Here is a 20,592-nt window from a genome sequence, read left to right on the forward strand (position 1 = left end):
AGGTAACTTTTAATGTACTCCAAAGGGAACCACCATCAAAGTAAAAGCGATATGTTGGCCTATAATAGCGGACTCCATGGTGCTTCAGTTTGCTGACCTATTGTGTGACAAAACACCTTTTATTGTACTGAACAATACAGCTGAAAAATAATGGCACACCCAGGAGCAATACAGAGCTGCATAGTGGATCATGAAATATTACTCCTTATCTATGGAGGTAATCATCATGCATGATCAAGCACACATTAGCAAGCAGTTTCTAAAGATCGTTGACCATGAGCAATGGTGCTGTATTTACTCCTTTGTAACCATTTAAAATGAACACTTTTAAGTATCACCTGAGCAAGAAAAAAAAACACCGAAATGCAAGGAGAGAAATTTGAAGAGAAAACAGAATGCGAGAGCAAACGTTGTGTGTGGGATTCACAGGGTGAAAACAATTAAAATTACAAGTACTGAGAATAATAAACTTTACCTTATGTATTCATACACCTTAAAACTGTTTGGAAAAAACAACAGTATAACTGCATTTTAACTGATGTTACACTCATATGAGATGTATGTTCTTTGAATGTATATCTGTTTTTTAGTGCAGATATTAAAAAGAACACAATGTACTTTACCTGGACTAGCAATGGTGAAATTTTGCAACATTGTGGATTGTCAAGAACTTCCAAAAATATTTGTTTCTTTGATTGTTTCATGATCAAATGATAGAATACATCACGAATTTAAAAAATGCTCAAATACAAAGAATCTTTGTAAATTGAAGTAAATGAAGATAGCAAAGATTAGATCATGATGATAGTGACATAAATAAACTTAAGTTTACCATTCTGTGTACATATACATGTGTATGTAATCACAGAATAAAACACAAATGGAAACCATTGTATAGCATTCTGAAACATACATGTATTTGGAAACACACTGGATTACAGAGAGAGTAATGTTCGATTCTACTGCTAGAATATCACACAATCAAAGCTCAGAGGGTTGGTGTTAATTAGGAAACTTTACCATCTATGCAAGCAAACTACACAATCTATGTAAAAGTACACCTACTCTAAGAAAAGAAGAGCTGTAATCTGTACATAAAGAATTACGATTGATGTACATACATGTGCATGTACACTTGGAGACTTAAAGTTTAAGGAAGAAAGATGTTCACACCAAAACAGTAAAGGTACGTGTACATGTATACGCTAGTATGTGCTACTTTCACAACCAGACATACCGTTTATGCCTTACAACACCAGTCTCTTTTGCTTTGCTACAGAACAAAATCAAAACAAAATATGGCACATGTGAGTTTGCTACATGTACTCAACTGTACCTATTCTCACTTAACAAATACTTATTGCAATGCTCTGTTTTGGAGGAAGAGTTCCCATGCATGGGTACCATATCACTTTTTTGGAGACAATCAATTCTCTGAACAGTATGGCAAAACATTCTACCGTCGGAGAAACAGCCTAGATGACATACTTGTAACCATGATACAATGAAATGGCAAGTCTTGTTGCTCAAGATGCAGTGTACCCACTCAAGTTGAATCACATCCCTCATCAAATAATATGTGTCTATAACAATATGAACATAACATTCAAAAACATAATTTCTGTTTCCTTCCATTGCTTGTATAGTTTAAGGTTTGCCGGATTTCAATATCCTGTTCATAAATGATTTCACATTTATTCACGCATTTCTTTTAAAAGAGATTATGTGTCCAACAGTATTGCACACAGCTACTGAACGGAATAAATGTATATTGATGTATTTATAAAGATTTGCTATCAATGGAAATACGATTTTATTCTGGTAAAGGTCTTATTTACATGTACATGAATTATCTGACAACTGCTTAAGATATGAGGTACTGTTGAGGCATACCCTGACTTTATATTAATTATCTATTTATTCTCTTTTCATTTGGTGCTGTAGTTACGTGTATGCATGAAGTCATTTCAGGTCACAACCTGCATGACCCACCTATTGTGTTTCTACAAACAATACTGAACGACTAACTGGCAACCAATGCATGGTTGTACTGGGTGACAAATAACACCAGTACGTAACAATACCAATACAATGACAACTGTAAAATGACATACATGTACTGTAATAAGATTTATTGCACAAACTTCAAACTTGTGTCAGATCTAACCCAGTACAATGTATGTTTCAGTGTACAATTCTACAATAAGAGGGCATACTAGTGTGCAGTCCTGTTTTACTGCATTATATATTTTTCAATATTTATAAGAAATTTTATTGAAATGAATAGAATAAGACATTTTATTGCAATGATTAAGAATCTTTGAATTCACTGAACTGAACTACCTACCCATCCTTCATCAATAACGCTGATCACAAGGCATCATTTTTGTCTCTCATTGATATGCATAAATAAATATTTGTCTGCATTTTCCACATAAATGACGAAAACAAAACCTGTTACAATGGCTTCTAAAAGTCACCCAAATTCATACGAGTTTATGGTTCAGACTACAAATTGCAACAACAGCCTCACAACAACAAAATTTGTCCGAATTTTAGGTAGAGTTGTCTGATGTTGCGCATTTGCAGCTATATTTACTGGTAGTAACAAACCTGAAATCACAATCAACGTATTGTGAATGAAAACTTACATTACATACATGTACTGTACAACAGTCCCTCTTGAGAGAGACCATGACAGCTTGTAACCTCAGAATTACATTTACACAATATTCATTGTGTGCTGCTGCTGTCACTAGAGCAGTGTGACTGGTTTTGAAAGACAGCAAATATTTGCCATGGCAAACATAAATGTACTTAGCCTTTTCAGGCTACTGGTATGTCTACAACTTGATGAACTTGAAGACCAGACAAGCCTATGATTTGAAATCAAGTGTTTGAGATTTCATTACTTCAACTCAAACAAGGCCTAATGCATGCATTTACACACTCAATTACATTTATTGTAGACAAATGTCAACTCACAACATGGTACTACTGCAACCAACACCATACGTCAGACACTGCTGATGAGAAATGAGAATCTTCAAGACAAAACATTCCTCCTTTTTTTATGTAGTTACTAAGGATATATGTGCGGCACATAACACAGAAAAACACAGCCCTGAGAAAATTTGCATGACAAAAACGTCCTAGCAAAGAACATTTCTTCAAAAACAAGCAGCTGAATTTAACATGATCAAGTGCAAAGTGTGACTCCACCTAACATACACATGGATTGTTATGTATCCCTCTGCAGGAACAATCCAAATTTACACTTGACCCTAAAAGAACATTCCATCCAAGGTTCACACGACTTTAGTTAGACTGATGTTTTAATTTCTATCAGTTGCAGTGACTTGATCCAAGGAAGCACATCAATATTTGTCAATATAAAATGATTTTGCCGACTACGTTTTGTGGCCCATATCAATATTTCTAGTATGGGATTGCATTTATACATTGCAATGTTAGTTCTTCAATGGTACACTAATGTATTGTGCCTAACTACCCTACCATCCAGCAATTTACAAAATACCATATTTGTCAAGGAAGGATATGTCGGATGGTAAATGAATCACCTTCATTCATTTCAAATACACAGACCTCTACATTTCATTCTTTGCATTGAATTCCTCAGACTGAATCTACTGTTTACACACATTTGTTTTGTTATACATAATTAATTCCAGCATACTATATTCTGCAGAAGTAAATACATTTTTGCAGGGTTATAACCAATGTTCATGGTTGATTAAACTCTTCTCCTTGAACAAATTACACTACTTACAGAGACTAGCAGAAGCATAGTAAATTTGCACCATGCAATTTTGCTTGCACACACAACTGTTCAAGACACCTTTCACCTAACACTCACTACCTTTATTTTTCATTAAGTACATGTACAATATGTAAAGTACATCATGCAGCTGTCTATCACAGATTTGTTTCATTTTGATTTTTTTTGTCTTGGATCACTCTCTTTGTCACAAATGCCAGTGCACTAATGAATTACGCAATAACACTGCCCTGGTGTGCCCCTGTTCCAGAAGACCATGAATAACAAGCGTCGGCAGACTTCTTAAAATAGTCATCCAGGGGTGTATAGATTCAAAGGCCTTTCCTCACAACCTGCACTTTGGAGTAAAATGTGTAACTGTAATATATTCTGTATAATTAAGTGCGTACTGTAGAACCATCTCAAGTAATACTGGAACATTGTAAATGCTGTAACAAGTATGACTGACAGAAGGTGTTGCAAGTAACACTAGTGTCTTACCTGATATCTTCACTTTCTTCTTCTTCCTCCTCCTCCTCTTCATCATCATCATCATCGTTACTGTCATTATCCCTGTCTGAATTGCTTGAAGTATCTGAGCTGTCATCTTTATAGTCACTTTTGGACTTATCAGAGTCACCGCTTGCAACAGATGCAGTGTCTGGATCTGTATCCGATGCACTGGTGTCAGGAGTGGTGCCCTTTGAGGTCATACTGTTGACTTGCTTTGGATTATCAATGAATGAATGTGTTGATGAATGTCAAGTTACTACCTGTCCTTGTATTGAGTCATGTCAGAGAAACTACTGTGAAAGGTTTCTTCACTCAAGTATTGCCTGAAACGAGAAATTTGCAAATGAGACAAAAACTGGCCTGAAGTGGTGCATGCACAATCTAGAGATTTACTGCCTTCCATATATCTTTACCACTGTTCTTCTTGCAAACTCAATCCATTGACTTAAACTATGGCCTTGTACTTTTCCATTGCTTGTTATCCTTTATGTTCATTTCCTAGAGTAGCTTCTCAGATGCAAAAAGGACTATCGCCTTTTTAAAAATCTGACAATAAAATACAGTGTTCTCCCCAGACCATTTTAGCGTAGCGGTCCCGCTACGCTTTCGCCTCTCCCCGCTACGCTTTGATTCTCCCCGCTACGCTTTAAAATATTCCCGCCATCCTTTAGTTCACACGCTAGCGCTCTGCGTAGCTACCAGCTGTTGCATGCATTGTCTACACATTAGCGCTCACTGCAACTTTCAACCTGGTGAAAGAGTGGAAGGTGTGAAGTATGGTATGCGTCCGATAACTTGTCCGTAAGTGTTGAGAGGAACGTTAAAACAATAGAAGAATCGGCTTGGTTGTTCACAAGTTTTCATTCTACAACGACTATTACGACCAACAAAGACCTTTAGTCGGTATACATCGAGGACAAGTATTCACAGAGTTAGGCGGTGTAGCACTAGCGGGGCCTTTGATCACATTCCCATGCTTTGATCAACGAAATGGACCGCAAAAGAAACAAGAGAAGCAGTTGACTAGTGAGGTTGATTATGATTTTCAACGGTAATCTTTTTTTTTTTGTCCGAGTACGATCACGATCGCGATCGAGTTCACATTGCATAAATTCCAATATGGCGGCGGCCATGTTTGCCGACGTGTTTATAACGTGTTGACATTGATCCTGGCGTCGCGTGTGGTTCCACTCTGACACGTTCTCTGAAAGATTTTACACCTGATTTTCGAGTGATTCTAGTCGTACTTAGTTCATGTCTTGTGATCATCTTGGTGGTATTTTTAAAATCAAGAATCGAACGACGATGTTCAGTGGCAGTGGTAGTTACGCGGGGGGGGGGGGGGGGGGGGGGGGCTGGTTGAAATTGATCCCCGGGATGAAAAATTATTCGCGGTGTTTTTCGTTAAAAAATGATATAAAACTCAATTACATTTGAATTGTGTAAAGCTTAAACTTATGAATTTTCTCTTTGTTGGCAATTTTTGACAATTTTATTAGCAATATATGTATTAATGAAACTCCAATCAGACAAACCATTTCGTGCTTTCAATCTGAACTTGCTGTTACTGTTTGAATCTTCTATTTTAATTGCAATTGTACTATACTGTGATGATTTATTTAAGTGTAATAAAGAGTTTCCATGATGTTCAAATTGCATACTTGTGTGTTACCATTGCATTTTGTTGTGAGTGTACATGAATGCATGGGTGCATGTGCAAGCTTATTACCACTATATAGTAAAAAGAATTCAGGTTGACCTATTTACGCCCGGATCATTTTTTCACCCCGTTCTCCCAAGCACAGATCGTAAAGAGACCCTGTTTTGTGGCCACACGTTCTCTTCTCATCCAAGAACACGGTGGTACAGTAATATGTTGATAAAAATTCATAATTTTGATAAAAATGCGATTTTTCAAAATCTCTCGCAAAATCCCGTGTACTCTCGCTTACCCTAACAATTGACGGTGCCCCCGTGCGAGAAATTATAATAAAGGCAAATATAAGCAAACACAATCGCATTTAATGAGGTACATTTTGGTAACTTTCTTGCGGATTATTCTGACATTCACCTGGTTTAATTTGTTTGCTTAAATTATCTCCGTGTTTGCGATTAATAATTATAATATTCCGTCTCCGGTGGGGGGCTCGCGACCGACTTTTTGTTTGTAAGTGCGCCCGACCGCTATACGTGACCCCCGTCGCTTACCCTATGTTCTAACGGAACAAATTCAGCACAAACGAAAACCGCTAATTTCAAGTATCTCTACGCGTATAATGTCCCGAAATATGTTAATTTACTCCAGCCATACCTTCATTTACTCGTCCCGTCTTTAAAATTGTGAATGGGTTTGATTTAATGTGAATTAGCGACATCAAACGAACACTCCGGACAAGCCGCGGATTAGCACCCCCGACCATGTTTTGCCTGTGCAGACAAACATGAACCTGTGACCGAAACGGTATACCTTCGTAAAAGAGGCGTAGATTTAAACCAATAGATAGGAATATTATAGGAGCCATGGAGCTTTTAAAAATTATAACATTCAAACAACATGAACTATTCAAAACTTCCAATTTTTAAAAGATATTTCGATTTCGCGCGCGTCGCCCAGTCGGTCGCCCAGACGTACGATGAGGTCAACGAACTCCTGTGTATGTTACAAGCCGATGAAAGGCGCGCCGTATCTCCTGCCTGGCCTGGGAAAACGTATATATGTGCATATCGCGCAAAGTGAGGAGTTTGTTAAAGGATGTTTGGATAATAATGTCAGAAAGATAAAGTTTTACAATGAGTAGGGATGTAGTGTATTCTTTTCAAGTATTGCTGTCAAATTGCCGTGATTAAACACATCTAGTCCGGCCGGGGCTGTGACACCGGGATGGAGTGGCGGAGGTCGATCATCACACGAAAGGACGTGGAAATGTTCTGATGCGACGTAGTCCGTCCCTTGGTTTATTCTCAGTGCATGGAGCCTAAGCTTATTATTTACGCGATTGGAAATGTGTGATTTACAAAATATCCGCAAAAAAGTAATGCGAGTATAGTAGTAACTTAAAGAAAACTTTACATGGTATGATCTATCAACGCCAACGCCGGTCCCTGGGTAAATATTGTCGAGGCCGGATGATCGTACTCAAACATCCCCGGGCCCGGGCCCCGGGCTCTCGCTTTGTTCAAAGTTGCGACTTGGCGTCAATGAATGACTTTCCTTCAGGATGTCTATAAAATAAATCCAAACTATCATTGGATGATATTTTAAAAATAAAGCCCTCCCATATCCGTCGGGTTGATTGTCTTCTCTAAAACTTGCGCAATGATTGGTCCTTTCCGAATATTGTCTCAATTTTATACCACATGGGGGGAAGTTCATCAACAACAAGGTCTGTGAGTGGTTCACAAATTGCAACTTTCATCTCACAAAATTGTCAATCAAACAGTGTGGCGTCCCAAAACGTTTTGTCTCCGCACTCCAGGGTGAAAAAGAATCACTTTGCGAGCAGACAACGAACATTTTAATGAATTATCATTTTTCAACATTAAAAGTTATATCGGTATGACAACTTAAACTCACAAAAAATAACATGATGATGAGACAAAGATTGAATGAGGGAAAGTCCTGACACATTTCCATGAAATCCAGGATAACTATTTGTACTGTTGTTTGTTGATAGTTATAATTTTCAACAAGTCTGTATCTTTTCAGGTCATAAATACAACACTTTACTCGTTCCTTTAGCAATGACTCATACTTTAACATCTGCATAATTTATTCTTCAACACACAAGTCACTTTTCTTTGGCTATGGTATCTCCACTCTCTCTCGAAAGAAATTATGACATCTTCAATATCATGAAAACAGTGTAGCACATAGGGTTGTTTATTTCAAATACTACATGAATATGCAGGCAAACATCAGTAGATGAAATTTTGTTCAATGCTATACATGTATATCATTGATATAGGAAATATACCAGTGTATCCAGAAATACCAAGTGTACAAATATAGTGTGAAATAAATTTGGCATCTACTTGAATTTTTAGGGGTGCCCAGAAATTGCTTGGTATGCTTTTCACAAAACTGATGCAGAATGAATGAATGAAAGTCAAGGTGACATTTTAGTATGATTACGTGTAGCTGTGAATACCATGTTATAGGCTACAGTTTGAAATAAGATAACCAAGGTGAAAATCAGCAAGCCGTAGATCTATTATTGACCCTATTTGAAACTGTCCCTCAGCTACAACATCATGAATTCACCTGGAGATTCAAGAATCTCACCCACCTAAATCTAACGGTACCCTTCTAAACACAAGTTGCCTGAGCTCCACCAATGACCGAAGAGACACAATGAACACAAGATGCTGGAGAATCATAATTTTATTTATTTGATCATTTCTTCCCGACCTTCCTTATTTTCATTTTCGGACAAATGATAGTATAATATGGAAGGGATTGAAAGATATCAATCCCCAACTCTTTATGTATATTACAAAATAACTAATAACTGAAAAAACATGGAGAGGCTTAATCACGTCATGGTCTCCAAACCGATTCTGTAAAATAGTTTACCCTAATTGCCTTTTTGGGAATGTGCAACTTTGTAATCAACTTGCTGTGTGTATTTCAGGCGAGATAAACACTTGCGAGTGTAAAATTGGCGTCATCCTCATACTCACTTCAGCTTCACAGGGCAGGTATGGATTTTGAGTGTGAGATGCTGCGGTGTCATATTTTTCACTAGACTGACGACGGTCAGATCTGACTATTCCCGACAGTACAAGCATCATATCATGCATTTCCAGTTATCTCTTTCACAAACATTCATTCAGTAGGGTTTTGCGAAGCATCTTGTATACATATGCAAATATAAATTAATGATATGCAAATGATTATGCAAATTAGCCGCTACGCTTTTGCTTGATCCTGGGGAGAACACTGAATACCCTTCAAATTCAGCCATATTACACATTTCGTAAAAGTTTTATGACCCATTTTCTCACTTTATCATACAGAAATTTTAAATGTATTGCATTATAAGGATGCACAGACTGCATTTTATTTGTAGTTTCAGCAAAGTAATATTTTAATGTAGAAGGACTTACTGAAGCACAAAAACATGCATCACTCCTTTCGTGGAGTTTTCAGGATTTTCTGATGTTGTGGCTTTCAAAATTGAAATGACAGCCTAATAGTATGTACTCTTTGTAATATCTTGTACTCCACATGAAAGCACTACATTTGCATTTATATGTTATAAGCAACAAGGTACATGTACATGTATACACTCAGTTTACAGTGCCCATGCTCTGAGTTCGATCCTGTGACAGTTAACAAACTTTTTCCAAAGTACTGTATACAATTTATGACATCGCAAGAGTATGAATTCAATTATATTTTAATATTCAATTGAAAAAAAGACGCATCTTTGTAATAGTGAACAGCTGCCATGGAGCTATACTAGATTATTGGATGTCCTTTCGGCCTTCACCTCTATACGTTGACAACAAAGACATGACAACAGCTGGCAAGGGCACTGTCCACTTTCTGTGGTTGCCAAATTTTGATAAACAAATGTTTGAAGAAACTTTGATGGATGCAGAGACTATACATGCAATTTTGTACAGTATCTTACATCAACTGCAGTATACCGGTATTTATCCCAATGAAGAGGAGAACAATAATCAATACCTTCAATGTAGGTGGTTTACAGCAGATTAATGACAGGCTTCTGTTTACGTGCCACTGAAAATGTCATTAAATTTTGGAACTAGAGCAAGGATTTTGTTATAGTGGCTGGAAACCTTTGCAAACCACCAAACAATCATTTTTATTAGCTTGCTTGTACAATAGCACAATAAAAGTGTTTAATTTCGGCAGGTGTCACTGTCACAGTGTCAATGATGGGAAAACTTTACTGCTGTGCTTGATAAAATGTCTTTCATTACATCTCTCCCGGCAGGATTTTAAATTAAGTACGATTTCTTGGTTTAAAGCTTAATGTTTGACTGTCTCAACACCTGAGTTAAACTTGACTTGAAGAAATCCTAAATTTACTTAAAATTTAAGTGTACTAATATATTTTACGAGGGAGGAAAACAATGTTGCAAACACACTAGCGTATTAAACGGGCTTGATACCAAACTTTAACCGAGTCAAGGAGCTCTTTCTCGCTCTATTGTCGAGCAAAAACGTCATAGAGCCTTATTCACGATTTACCTTTTTCTCTAACCATTTCTCAAGCTTTAGGCAACAGAGTGAGCACGGCATGGCTTTATGATAATGTGCAAGCTCCATGGTGCAAGCAACTGACAAACGAGTACTACGGGACTGAAGGTGTATTACGAGCAGCAAATTCCTCCGTTGCAGTAGCACAGAACCTTTCCAATACCTGTTGTGGGTTGGCAATGGTCGGTCGTGTGAATAAATTTCGATTCTAAGTAGCTTTCCATCGACCAGAGAGCAAAATTAAATGAGATCATTGACTCAAATGTCTCTTGACAGCACTTTAACTTCGAGAACGGCCCGTCAAAATAGTTTGCACAGTTCATGTCTTGAGCTGCAAGCTAACTGTAACTGGCTGTTCATTTGAATCTCATGACCGAAAACAACTTACCAACAGAAGCTGAGTGAACATCAGGGGTGGTCTTGCCTGGAATCAAGCACGATTGAGTCTTACTAAAATTCAAACGCCATCAAAAGTAAACTGATACAGCAGCAGTAGTCTTGAAATGTTGTATAAAATTCAAGCTGACCCGTTTTTCTGGTAACCAATTTGTTGTTACGGACGCACAAGGGCATGCGCAAAAGGGACCGAGCTACAGTCTCGCATTTTACGAAAGATAATCTCGTACTTCTCGAGAACAATGTTATAGGTACTTCCGGTTGACAGAATGACATCGAACTTGGCGAAACATTATCTTAAAACATGTTTAGTCGCCCAGACTCAGAAGAAACACACAGCAACTGTAATATTTCTGCATGGATCAGGTGCCGTTCAATACACTTGCTTTGGTAGATTTTTGACGAAAATTCAGTCCCGAACTGTTACAGTAGTACACAGCTACAGCTGGGCCCGGCGGTAGCTTTTATATAGCCGTGCAGTCATCGTGCATGCACTTTTCATCAACGATTACACAAATTACAGTTTTGAAAATGCTCTAAATTCCAGCTTATTCATACGTTCTTGAACCAAAAGTAAGGCGTTCTTGTTTCAATGTACAGTTCACTTTTATCATTACATCTAATCGGCAGTGTGTTTCGTCAGGCGTCCAGGATCAACGCATTTATGATGTACATATACATGCGCCATCTAACAGTAATGAATATATGTACTTTTGTTTTTCAGGTGACACAGGTGAAGGTGTTCGGGCATGGGTGAGAGATGTTTTGGGGCAAGATTTTGCGTTTCCTCATATTAAAGTCATATACCCAACGGCACCAGAAAGGTAGAGGGCTCGTTTGATAAAATCTAAAGGATCTTCTGTGTCACATCTTCAGTGAAAGAAAGAAAATGTTAATCATTATCTGTGCCGGTTTTGATGCCACCTGTGTACGTACCACATGGAGTGTAAATCAGAGGGTGTTGTTTATCTTTACATAATAATTATCAAAAGACAGGTTCATTATCTCCCATTAAAACGATCTCCTTGTGTGTGGATAAATATGAAAATGCATTCAGTAATGGTCTCACTGAGATTGCAAGATACCAGTAAGCATAATAACACAGAAGAAAATAGACATTATATGCCTTTGGCATTGACTATATAAAAGTACTTTAACCACTACTATATCCATCACTGTATTTATTTCCTTCCATTCAAGGCCGTACACACCAATGATGGGACATCTAAGTACAGTATGGTTTGATAGACGGAAGATAGCTAACAATGTTCCTGAAAATTTGGATTCCGTAGATTCGATGGCTGATGCGCTTGGCCAACTGATCAATGCTGAAGTCAGTCAAGGCATACCAAAAGAAAGAATTGTTGTAGGTAAATGACATGTAATATGGTCAATTCTGAAATGATTGAAATGGTATTTGCAGCACGATGTAAAATGTAGCCCCTCTGCAAGATCACCATGGTCTCACAGAACATTAAAAGATCCAAGTAGTTTGCTTATACAAGAGTTATCAGTCCCTCACTGGCTTTGCCAGCTTGTGCTGAGCCAGATCACACTAGCATGACATGGCCAGCTGGGGGCTGTGCGAGAATCTAGTCTTTGCTTTCCTTCCACTTTGTGCTGAGATATAACAAAGATCCTGAAGTAATATGTCTGGAAAATCTAAGGATCTCTGATAATGTCCAATTTTCACAAACACACTGCTCAAATTATGTTGTTGACAATAAATGTGCATACATGTTCTTGCTTGAGAATACTTTAAAACACTTTGAATTGGCCGCGATCAGGTTTTTAATTTAGCTAAAACATGGTTACTCTACGTGGGGTAGATGTTTAGCAGATAACTAACCATATGATTCAAATAAGTCTATGGTGAAAACATCAACAAAAGTGCAAATAGGGAGTTGATGTCTCTGCATCTCATATTGGTTAATATTTCATTAATTCAAGGAAAAATACAAATTTGCGTGATTTTTCTGCCAAGACATTTGAATCCCCCAATGAAATTTGACAACTTAGTATGTACAGAAGGATCAGAGGAGACAAATAAATTCATATCATGCAGAATAGCCAGCATAAATAACAGTGATCCACAAAACAGCGGTAAGGATACTCATGGCATAACCTTTAATCGTGAACACTTTATTTTTCCTGACAGGTGGGTTTTCAATGGGAGGAGCAATGGCCATGCACCTTGGCTACCGTTTCCACCATGACCTGGCTGGAGTCTTTGCCTTGTCAAGTTTTCTCAATATAGATTCCGCTGTATATAAGGTACCGTACACATGCAAGAAATCTCACTTCCAATTGTGTAAGACTCTATTCTTAAAACATCCATTTCAGAATTAGTTTTCATTATTGAATTACAACTTCTAAGCATTCGTAAGTTTGCTGTCAAAACAGCTATCACTGCCAAGCTCTTACCAGGAGGAAAGTTGCAAAGCGTATTATATACATTCAATCATGTAGCTGCCATCAAAACAGATAACATTATTTTGTCCATGGCCTCAAACCAGTATATGTATTTCCTATTTCTCATGGCTTGTGGGAAGAGGATAGGTAGGTCATAAAATATCAGTTACCTTACTTATATTTTAGGATCTACTGCCAGCAGAAACGCACACTGTATACCAAACCTTTCTCTCTCTTACATGACTTCGCCAACACGACTAAAGTCGCCAGGTTTTTAGTATGGTAGGTTAGGTCAGGTTACCAGAAGCACAGATTTTGATATCACTGTGCTCCAACCAACATTCTTAGGTGCCGTCATCATTGTCATATACACTATATATATTATTTTGTTTGTGTGTGTGTGAATGTTTCACTCAAAAAGTAGACATTAAACATAAATTTTGTTTATAGGTTGATATAATATTGTTGTAGAGATCCATTCCAATGACATGATAATGATGGAACTTTTATGATTGTCATTATTTCAATATTATAAAAGCAGATGTAAGAGTACTGAGACATTAGAAGTTCCTTGAATATTTATATAGTATTTGTACTGTATTGAAATGAAGAAAGATACAAAGTAGTAATAAACAGGTATTACATAACATATAGTCAGAATAGGCCAAGAGTTCCAGAGCCTAGTATTGTGTGAATATGCAATTATGTATGCCAGCAAATTCTTGCATTGCAGTTATATAAGTATTGCCAAGGTACAGTAAAATTTCCATGTAATTATGTAAATCATGCTTTGATATTTACAGGTATTGAGAGAGCAGCAAAGGTCGACATCACCGCCACTGTTCATGTGTCAGGGAACTGCTGACCCACTGGTAATGCCATCATGGGCCGAGACCACACATACAGAAATGAAACAACTAGGTGTTTCTTCAGAGTTCCACGTTTACAAAGGCTTATTTCATGAAATGTGCAAGGAAGAACTGTTGCTGTTGAAAGAATGGCTGTTGAAACATCTACCTTTTCCACAGTGACAGTATTTCTCATGACTCCATTACACATGAATAGTAGCTGCAGCTCCTCTGTGATATACTCAATACTGGAGAATGCATAGGAGTCATTGCTAACAAGTAATTTTGGTGCAATATATGGCAATTTAAGTGATCAATGTCAACATGAAATCACAGGAAAAGCCTGTTCCGGGTAGGGTCATGAACTTGCCAGCATATCAACAAATGATAATTTCTGTTTTATGATTGGTATTATAGAAAGTACTTTTGCCAACTGTTATTCGTGTAACTTACCTGCATTGTAAGTATCTTTATCTTCAAACATAACAGCCAACACCGTCTTACACAAGACCCTGAATTATACTTCTATGATATACACCACGGAGAATCACACTCTATTGCAACGGCTGGCAGGTGAAAGTAGCTAAACTGTTGTTGATGCCATTTCTGTTTTCTAGTGTGCATTTGAGATGCCTTCATGGCAGACCAAACTTTGAATCGTTTTAAGATCGATGGTTGGAGTGAGATGAGTTTTGTATTTCTTTTCATGTGCCAAATAGCTAATTTGACAGCTGATAATTGCTGATACATCTGTTTATGTTTATGAATGTTGTTTTGAAATCAACCATGCTGACATTAAACAACATAATTTGATGAAACTGATTTGATTAGGATGGAACACCAGTTCCCTCTCCCCTTTTCGGATGCAGTACATGATGTAAGATACTGTACAGTCCAGCACAGAATCTGGAAAGGCAAATGATCAAAACTTTATTAATTTTTCCACAGCGGGTCCAATAGAACCAATTTCATATTAAGGAGTTTCATTTTGAGGGGGAGGGAGTTAATTGACATCAAAATTATGGAACTTCATTTTAGTGCGTCTGCGTTTTAGCTAATTTTGTAACAATTGATCTCACGATCACAATTCAAATATACTGCTTGCTAATGACCTATGAAGGGACCAAATATGCTCAGCACAGAATCTGGAAAGGCATGTCAAAATGATCAAAACTTTATTAATTTTACCACAGCGGGTCCAAAGAGCGTCTCACCACTAAGTAGATCCCATAACCCTGCCAGAAATTATTGCATTTTGAGTTCTATGGACCCCCCCCCCCTTAAAAACGGGTACTCCCTAAGTTCACTTAACATGACAATTAACTGGTGTGTCCACTTGTAATATTTGTTGTAACACAGTGGGGCTCTTAAAGTTTATACCATAGATCAGCAAACTATATTTCTGTCATGGAAGTGTGAGGACCAAGATGCATCTAAAATTCTTTATACCATGGGTAATGGGGTAGAGTAACCGTGTTTATAGAGAGTTACAGTGAGAAAGGAGAGGTTTTTATTATGCCATAGGTAGGTACATTGCATCATCCCAGTGACACCACAAATATAAAAAGAATGCAACATTGCAGACAAAACACCTGAAAACCCAAAGTCAACATGTAAATATGGTACGAAAATAAGCCAATTCAATTCAAAATGAAGATCACACGTTGTGCAAATTGTTGAATACTATTTGAAGTTGGTTTTTGCTGCTGGGTACTATATAACATCTGTACTGTATGTGTCCAAGTATAAGCCCTGTTATACCTTTATAAGCCCCCTACTTATTTCAGAGGATTTTAGAAAATGTTGTAGGGTAGAACCATTTGATATCCCGGGGAGGGGAGGGGGGGCTTGTTGAAGATTTTTTGGCAAAAAGATTCGGAGAGGTTGCCTTAAAATAAATCTTAGGACGGCAAAAAAGGATTGCCAGCAGATTTGATGTAAAAAATAATGCACAGACAGTCTTTACTTAAGATTTTCAGCGCCCCCCTCTAGGCGCCTCATTATCAATAAACGGTTCATCAATGTATAAGCCCCTACCCTAGTGATGACTCAAAATATACATAAAGCTGCAATGACAACAAATAATCAGTTTACAATTCAGGAATACCAAGCACTTAACAATGAGGAAAGTGAGGAAGGGGAAGACGGGAAAAAGTTGTCAACAAACAACGAGTTGAGTCTATCCCGGTTTACAAAATTTATTTCGAACTGATGAATCAGGCAAAACTGTTCTCACAAGAAATTACAAATAACCAAATAAATGGAAAATATAAATGAATAAGTGGATTACATAAGCAAATACATAAACAGAGGAGAAAAAAGAACAACACGCAAACAAAATACAAATTAATACTTTTATATCGGCAGAAGAGATCTTTCAGTGAAACTCTGCAATTCTTTTAGATATAGTGTACACAACTGACCGTGTCTCTGAAGTTCAAAAGTTTCATATACCTGGCAATGAGTGTTCCTCAGAATTTTCTGGCAAAGAACCAGAGGCGGCTTGTGAATGTTTATCATCACAATGAATGCTGAGTACAGATATGTATCACTAGTGGAAAACAATATTTTTCCGATAATTTAATTTACTGGTAACGACACAGCCTGCAGCACAGTAGCTGTATTTATTTATATATACTTAATTTCAAGTGGTGGGCCCTCTGCCCATGACACAAAGGAATTAGATTTTCGCAGAGAGAAAATTATTACAAAAGTAAATCATCAGAAACATACAAATATTTAGATACCTCATATGCTGTACAAAGAAATATCTTTTTTAACGATTTGTGAACAAAAACTGATGACTTGAACTGTACTTGTTGATTTTTACATGCTAATAAGGCAAAACACTTATCCTGGGTACTTTGAGGAATCAACTCAGGCCTCCGTCTGGACCTCTGCCCCATTTCTACCGATGGCTGCACAGCTAACGAAAATAGGGTCAGGTACGGGCTATTATTGTAAGCATGGCTGTCATTGGTCATCTGTAAGAGCCCAGTGATTCCATTGAATTTATTTTCCTGGCAACTTGGAGTTACCTTCGAATTTAGATTTCGTTTGCCCGTGGAGTAATTTTACCTCCATGCTTTCCCCGCCCGAACCAAGCATCCTATGTCGATATTGAAAGAAAAACCACTCATTTTTGAGTCGCTGCCGTACATGCAAAACCTTAGACGGTAATAGTCATTTCACCACTACATGCCATTACAGAAGTACAAAGTCGGAGACTCAAAAGTAAAGCAGTGCAAATAACTTCAACGGTAGATGTTTTGTCGTGTAATTTAAAAACGTGATGTGCTAATCACATGTTCTTGTCAGGTGACTGTGTCCATTAATATGCACTCAAAATTCTGACTAAAATAGTGGCCCACGCGTAGCCCATATTTGACCCCTATTTCGTCAGCAGTGCACGTGCAGCTAGCGGTAGAGATGGGTCAGGGGACCAGACTAGTCAGACAAGTCAATTTCTTATAAAGGACAAAAAAAACCCAAAAAATGACAGTCGTCCTTTAGAATTCAACAACCTTGCCGTTTACAAAACAAGCAAAATCTCGTATCGACGCCCATATGTGGAAAAACACATTTGATGTCCCTAGATTCCTAATTTGTAGCTTGAACAGCGAAGTTTCACCATATCGCATTTGGATTTCGTGATAATGATAATTGAGAGATATGAGAGATTCAGATTAAAGCATAGTTTTAAATTAAGCATAGCTTCGAAATCGTTCGGAGTCTCTTAATGCAGCCGACCATTCTTGTGACTATAGCAATCTTTTAACCTTTCAAAAAACATTTTCAAAAAATAGCGTGATTCCCCATCTGTTGCTCAATCCACACTATCTACTCAAAATTCGTAGCGGTATAACCATACTCTTATATATGTCACCCAAGTAGTTTTGCAAGAAGTGTCCAAGACTAAGCATCTCAGAACAAGCCGGTGGATATCGGATTTTATTCATTTCAATGATTTTAGCAAGTAAAAAATACAGCAAACACGATTGGAACTAATTTGGCATATTTTATGGTGAAGTAGTGTCGATTTAATCTGCAAATTTAATCTCATCTGCTTTTCTTTTTAAGTTACATACTTGTTTTAATGAGTAATTTGCAATATTGCAACATTCGGCTATAGGGCACCTAACACTTTTGAGAAATTTGAAAAATATGAAAATCCAATTATCCTAAATTAGTTCCAATCGTGTTAGCACTTCATGTATGGTCAAGAAACTTGGAATCCTTGTTAATATTACATGGAACTGTATGCTAAGTCCAGCCCTGTAATAAATATATAAAAATTATCTAATGCAGTATCTTTATTAGAAATCTTAACATTTTGATAGGAGTTATTGTACGACTGATCGAACACATTGTCCTGTAATTTACTTTAAAATATTCATGTTCCAACAAAATTCATTCAGGGAGTGCAACTGCATACGATTCTAAGATTGTATCACTAAGAAAGTTTAAGGACATTGAATAGGGAAGTGATCTAAAACATCTGACACGTCAGCTCTGATGTCACTGATATATTGAAACAAAGGCGTATTGAGTATTACACCATTATCAGTGCAACAGGTGAAATTCCGTGTGCATCACCTTCAAATCCTCCATCGACGAAATGCACGTGTTGTCTATAACGAATTCAATTTATGAATGCCCAAAATATTCGTTACTTCATCTCGAGATTTCCTTGGTGTATTTAAAGTCATCAATCTCAGATGCATGTTGATTTGTAACATCGTCTTCCTCGACAACAAAATCAGGTAAATTTCTTAGTCTTGCCCAAAGCTAGAGTAGAAACCAACGAAATAGCAAATGCAAAGACAGCATCAGCTAGACTGATTCTTCACTTGTGGAAATAAATCTGGTTTATTCTCACCAGTGAACAACAACAAGTCTGGCTGATCTCATCAATGTAGGTCGAGTCTCGTTGATTCTCACCAGTGGATGATGTGTATGTTACATTCCCAATGTGAAAATAATCATTGTGACTGTGCTTGGTGAGAATTAGCAGCATCAATGGTAAGAATGGTTATCATACATGATTCTCACCAAGGAGTGCATCTCTCGCTGCCCACCAATGAGAATTGAAAAATTCTCACCGATTGCAATAAGAATACCAAGAGATTCTCACCAATTGCGAGAAAGCATTACCTTCTCGATCCAGACTCGCGATCTTTTCCTATGTCATCTAAGCTAAAAAAAAACCAAACAAGTCATCGTTGATGACACAGTCCCCACTTGTTAATGGGTACTTTGATTTCAAATCCTTAGAGAGGATAGAATCCTGTAGGGGGTCTATGATTAAAGATGAGTTCCATGGCGGTGAAAACGTGAACCCAATGTGGGCTACCATCGTAATTACAAAAAAGTCATTAAATAAGTCAATTAGTAATGAATCGACAGGATGTTGCCAAACATTTTTGCATTCTATTGTAACACAGATAGATTATCACGTGTGCCACATTTCATAAACGATGCCGCTAAGTGTCAAGGAATTGCATTACAGCACTGTTAAATCATCACCTGTACAAAATTCAATCAAATTTTATGAAGTTTTCTGGACAAATTACTCTAATTAAGAAAGTTCATTAAATATGTAAATTAAAAATTAATTAACATGACACTGCATAGTGTTTATATTCAATGTTAAAGCAATGTGAGCTCAATATCTGTACCAAGGTTCATGAAATTTGATTAACCGTTTTTCGCCATACAAGCCAAATTACTGATCTTTGCATGCCATAACATAAAAGATCAGCATCTCTACAACGTTTCATCAAATTTGATGCAGCATTTCTAGACATATCATTCTAATTATGAAAGTTCATCATATATGAAAATTAGCAATCAATTGACATGATACTACTTAATGTCTTCGCACAGTATTACGGTACTGAAAGATCAACATCTGTACCAAGTTTCATCAAATTTGATGCAGTATTTCTGGACATAGCACACTGATTAGGAAAGTTCATTAAATATGCAAATTAGCAATTAATTTGAATGACACTGATAAACGTCATCATTCAAATGTTAAAGCAATGTGAGCTCAACATCTGTACCACGTCCCATGAAATCTGATGAACCTTTCTTGACATATCAGCCGAATTACGAAATTCATTAACTATGCAAATCAGCAGTATTAGACAGCGAAGCTACTGCAGTGAACTGCAAAAAAACTGCATACACTAATTAGTTCAGCTGTAGCTAGCGATAACATTAAGGAGTCAGCTACCGCTGAAACTAATTAGGGATGGACCATTAGACCTTGGGAGGGGGGTGGTCACAATGAAATTGTGAAAATTTTTTTTTTACTACTGTAAATTTCTGAAATTTTTTTTTCTAATTGAGATTAGCTGTGCAAATTTTTTTTTCAGAGTAAATTTTCAGATTTATAATTTTTTTTTAGTTCG

General features: G+C 37.2%; 2 protein-coding genes across 34 annotated transcripts in view; one reads left to right on the forward strand and one right to left on the reverse strand.

The window, feature by feature from the left end:
* The window catches only part of LOC139150282 (tubulin polyglutamylase TTLL5-like), a 58,984-nt gene extending 47,821 nt beyond the window's left edge, over positions 1–11,163 (reverse strand). For 28 of the 33 annotated variants that reach the window (XM_070722565.1, XM_070722572.1, XM_070722570.1 and 25 more), the window contains exons 1-2: positions 10,909–11,088; positions 4,280–4,614 (exon numbers count right to left, since the gene is read on the reverse strand). In XM_070722565.1, the coding sequence (XP_070578666.1) occupies positions 4,280–4,491 (212 nt within the window). In that variant the 5' untranslated portion in view covers positions 4,492–4,614; positions 10,909–11,088. Of the gene's footprint in view, positions 1–4,279; positions 4,615–10,908 lie in introns of all 33 variants that reach the window. The other 5 variants (XM_070722573.1, XM_070722575.1, XM_070722564.1 and 2 more) reach the window with 2 other exon arrangements.
* Positions 11,153–14,990, forward strand: LOC139150287 (lysophospholipase-like protein 1). The gene is made up of 5 exons (XM_070722577.1): positions 11,153–11,282; positions 11,641–11,740; positions 12,117–12,286; positions 13,075–13,190; positions 14,132–14,990. Exons 1-5 carry the CDS (start codon positions 11,186–11,188, stop codon positions 14,357–14,359), a joined length of 711 nt encoding a protein of 236 aa, XP_070578678.1. The 5' UTR covers positions 11,153–11,185; the 3' UTR covers positions 14,360–14,990.
* Positions 14,991–20,592: the final 5,602 nt, after the last annotated feature.

This window comes from Ptychodera flava, chromosome 14 (genome assembly GCF_041260155.1).
Source record: "Ptychodera flava strain L36383 chromosome 14, AS_Pfla_20210202, whole genome shotgun sequence".
NCBI lineage: Eukaryota > Metazoa > Hemichordata > Enteropneusta > Ptychoderidae > Ptychodera > Ptychodera flava.

Excerpts from the sequence above, each read along its gene's own strand:
- LOC139150287 (XM_070722577.1), top strand. The coding sequence starts at position 11,186 with ATGACATCGAACTTGGCGAAACATTATCTTAAAACATGTTTAGTCGCC. Across the intron at positions 11,741-12,116 it reads TACCCAACGGCACCAGAAAG|GCCGTACACACCAATGATGG; the intron begins GTAGAGGGCTCG and ends CTTCCATTCAAG. Across the intron at positions 13,191-14,131 it reads TAGATTCCGCTGTATATAAG|GTATTGAGAGAGCAGCAAAG; the intron begins GTACCGTACACA and ends TGATATTTACAG.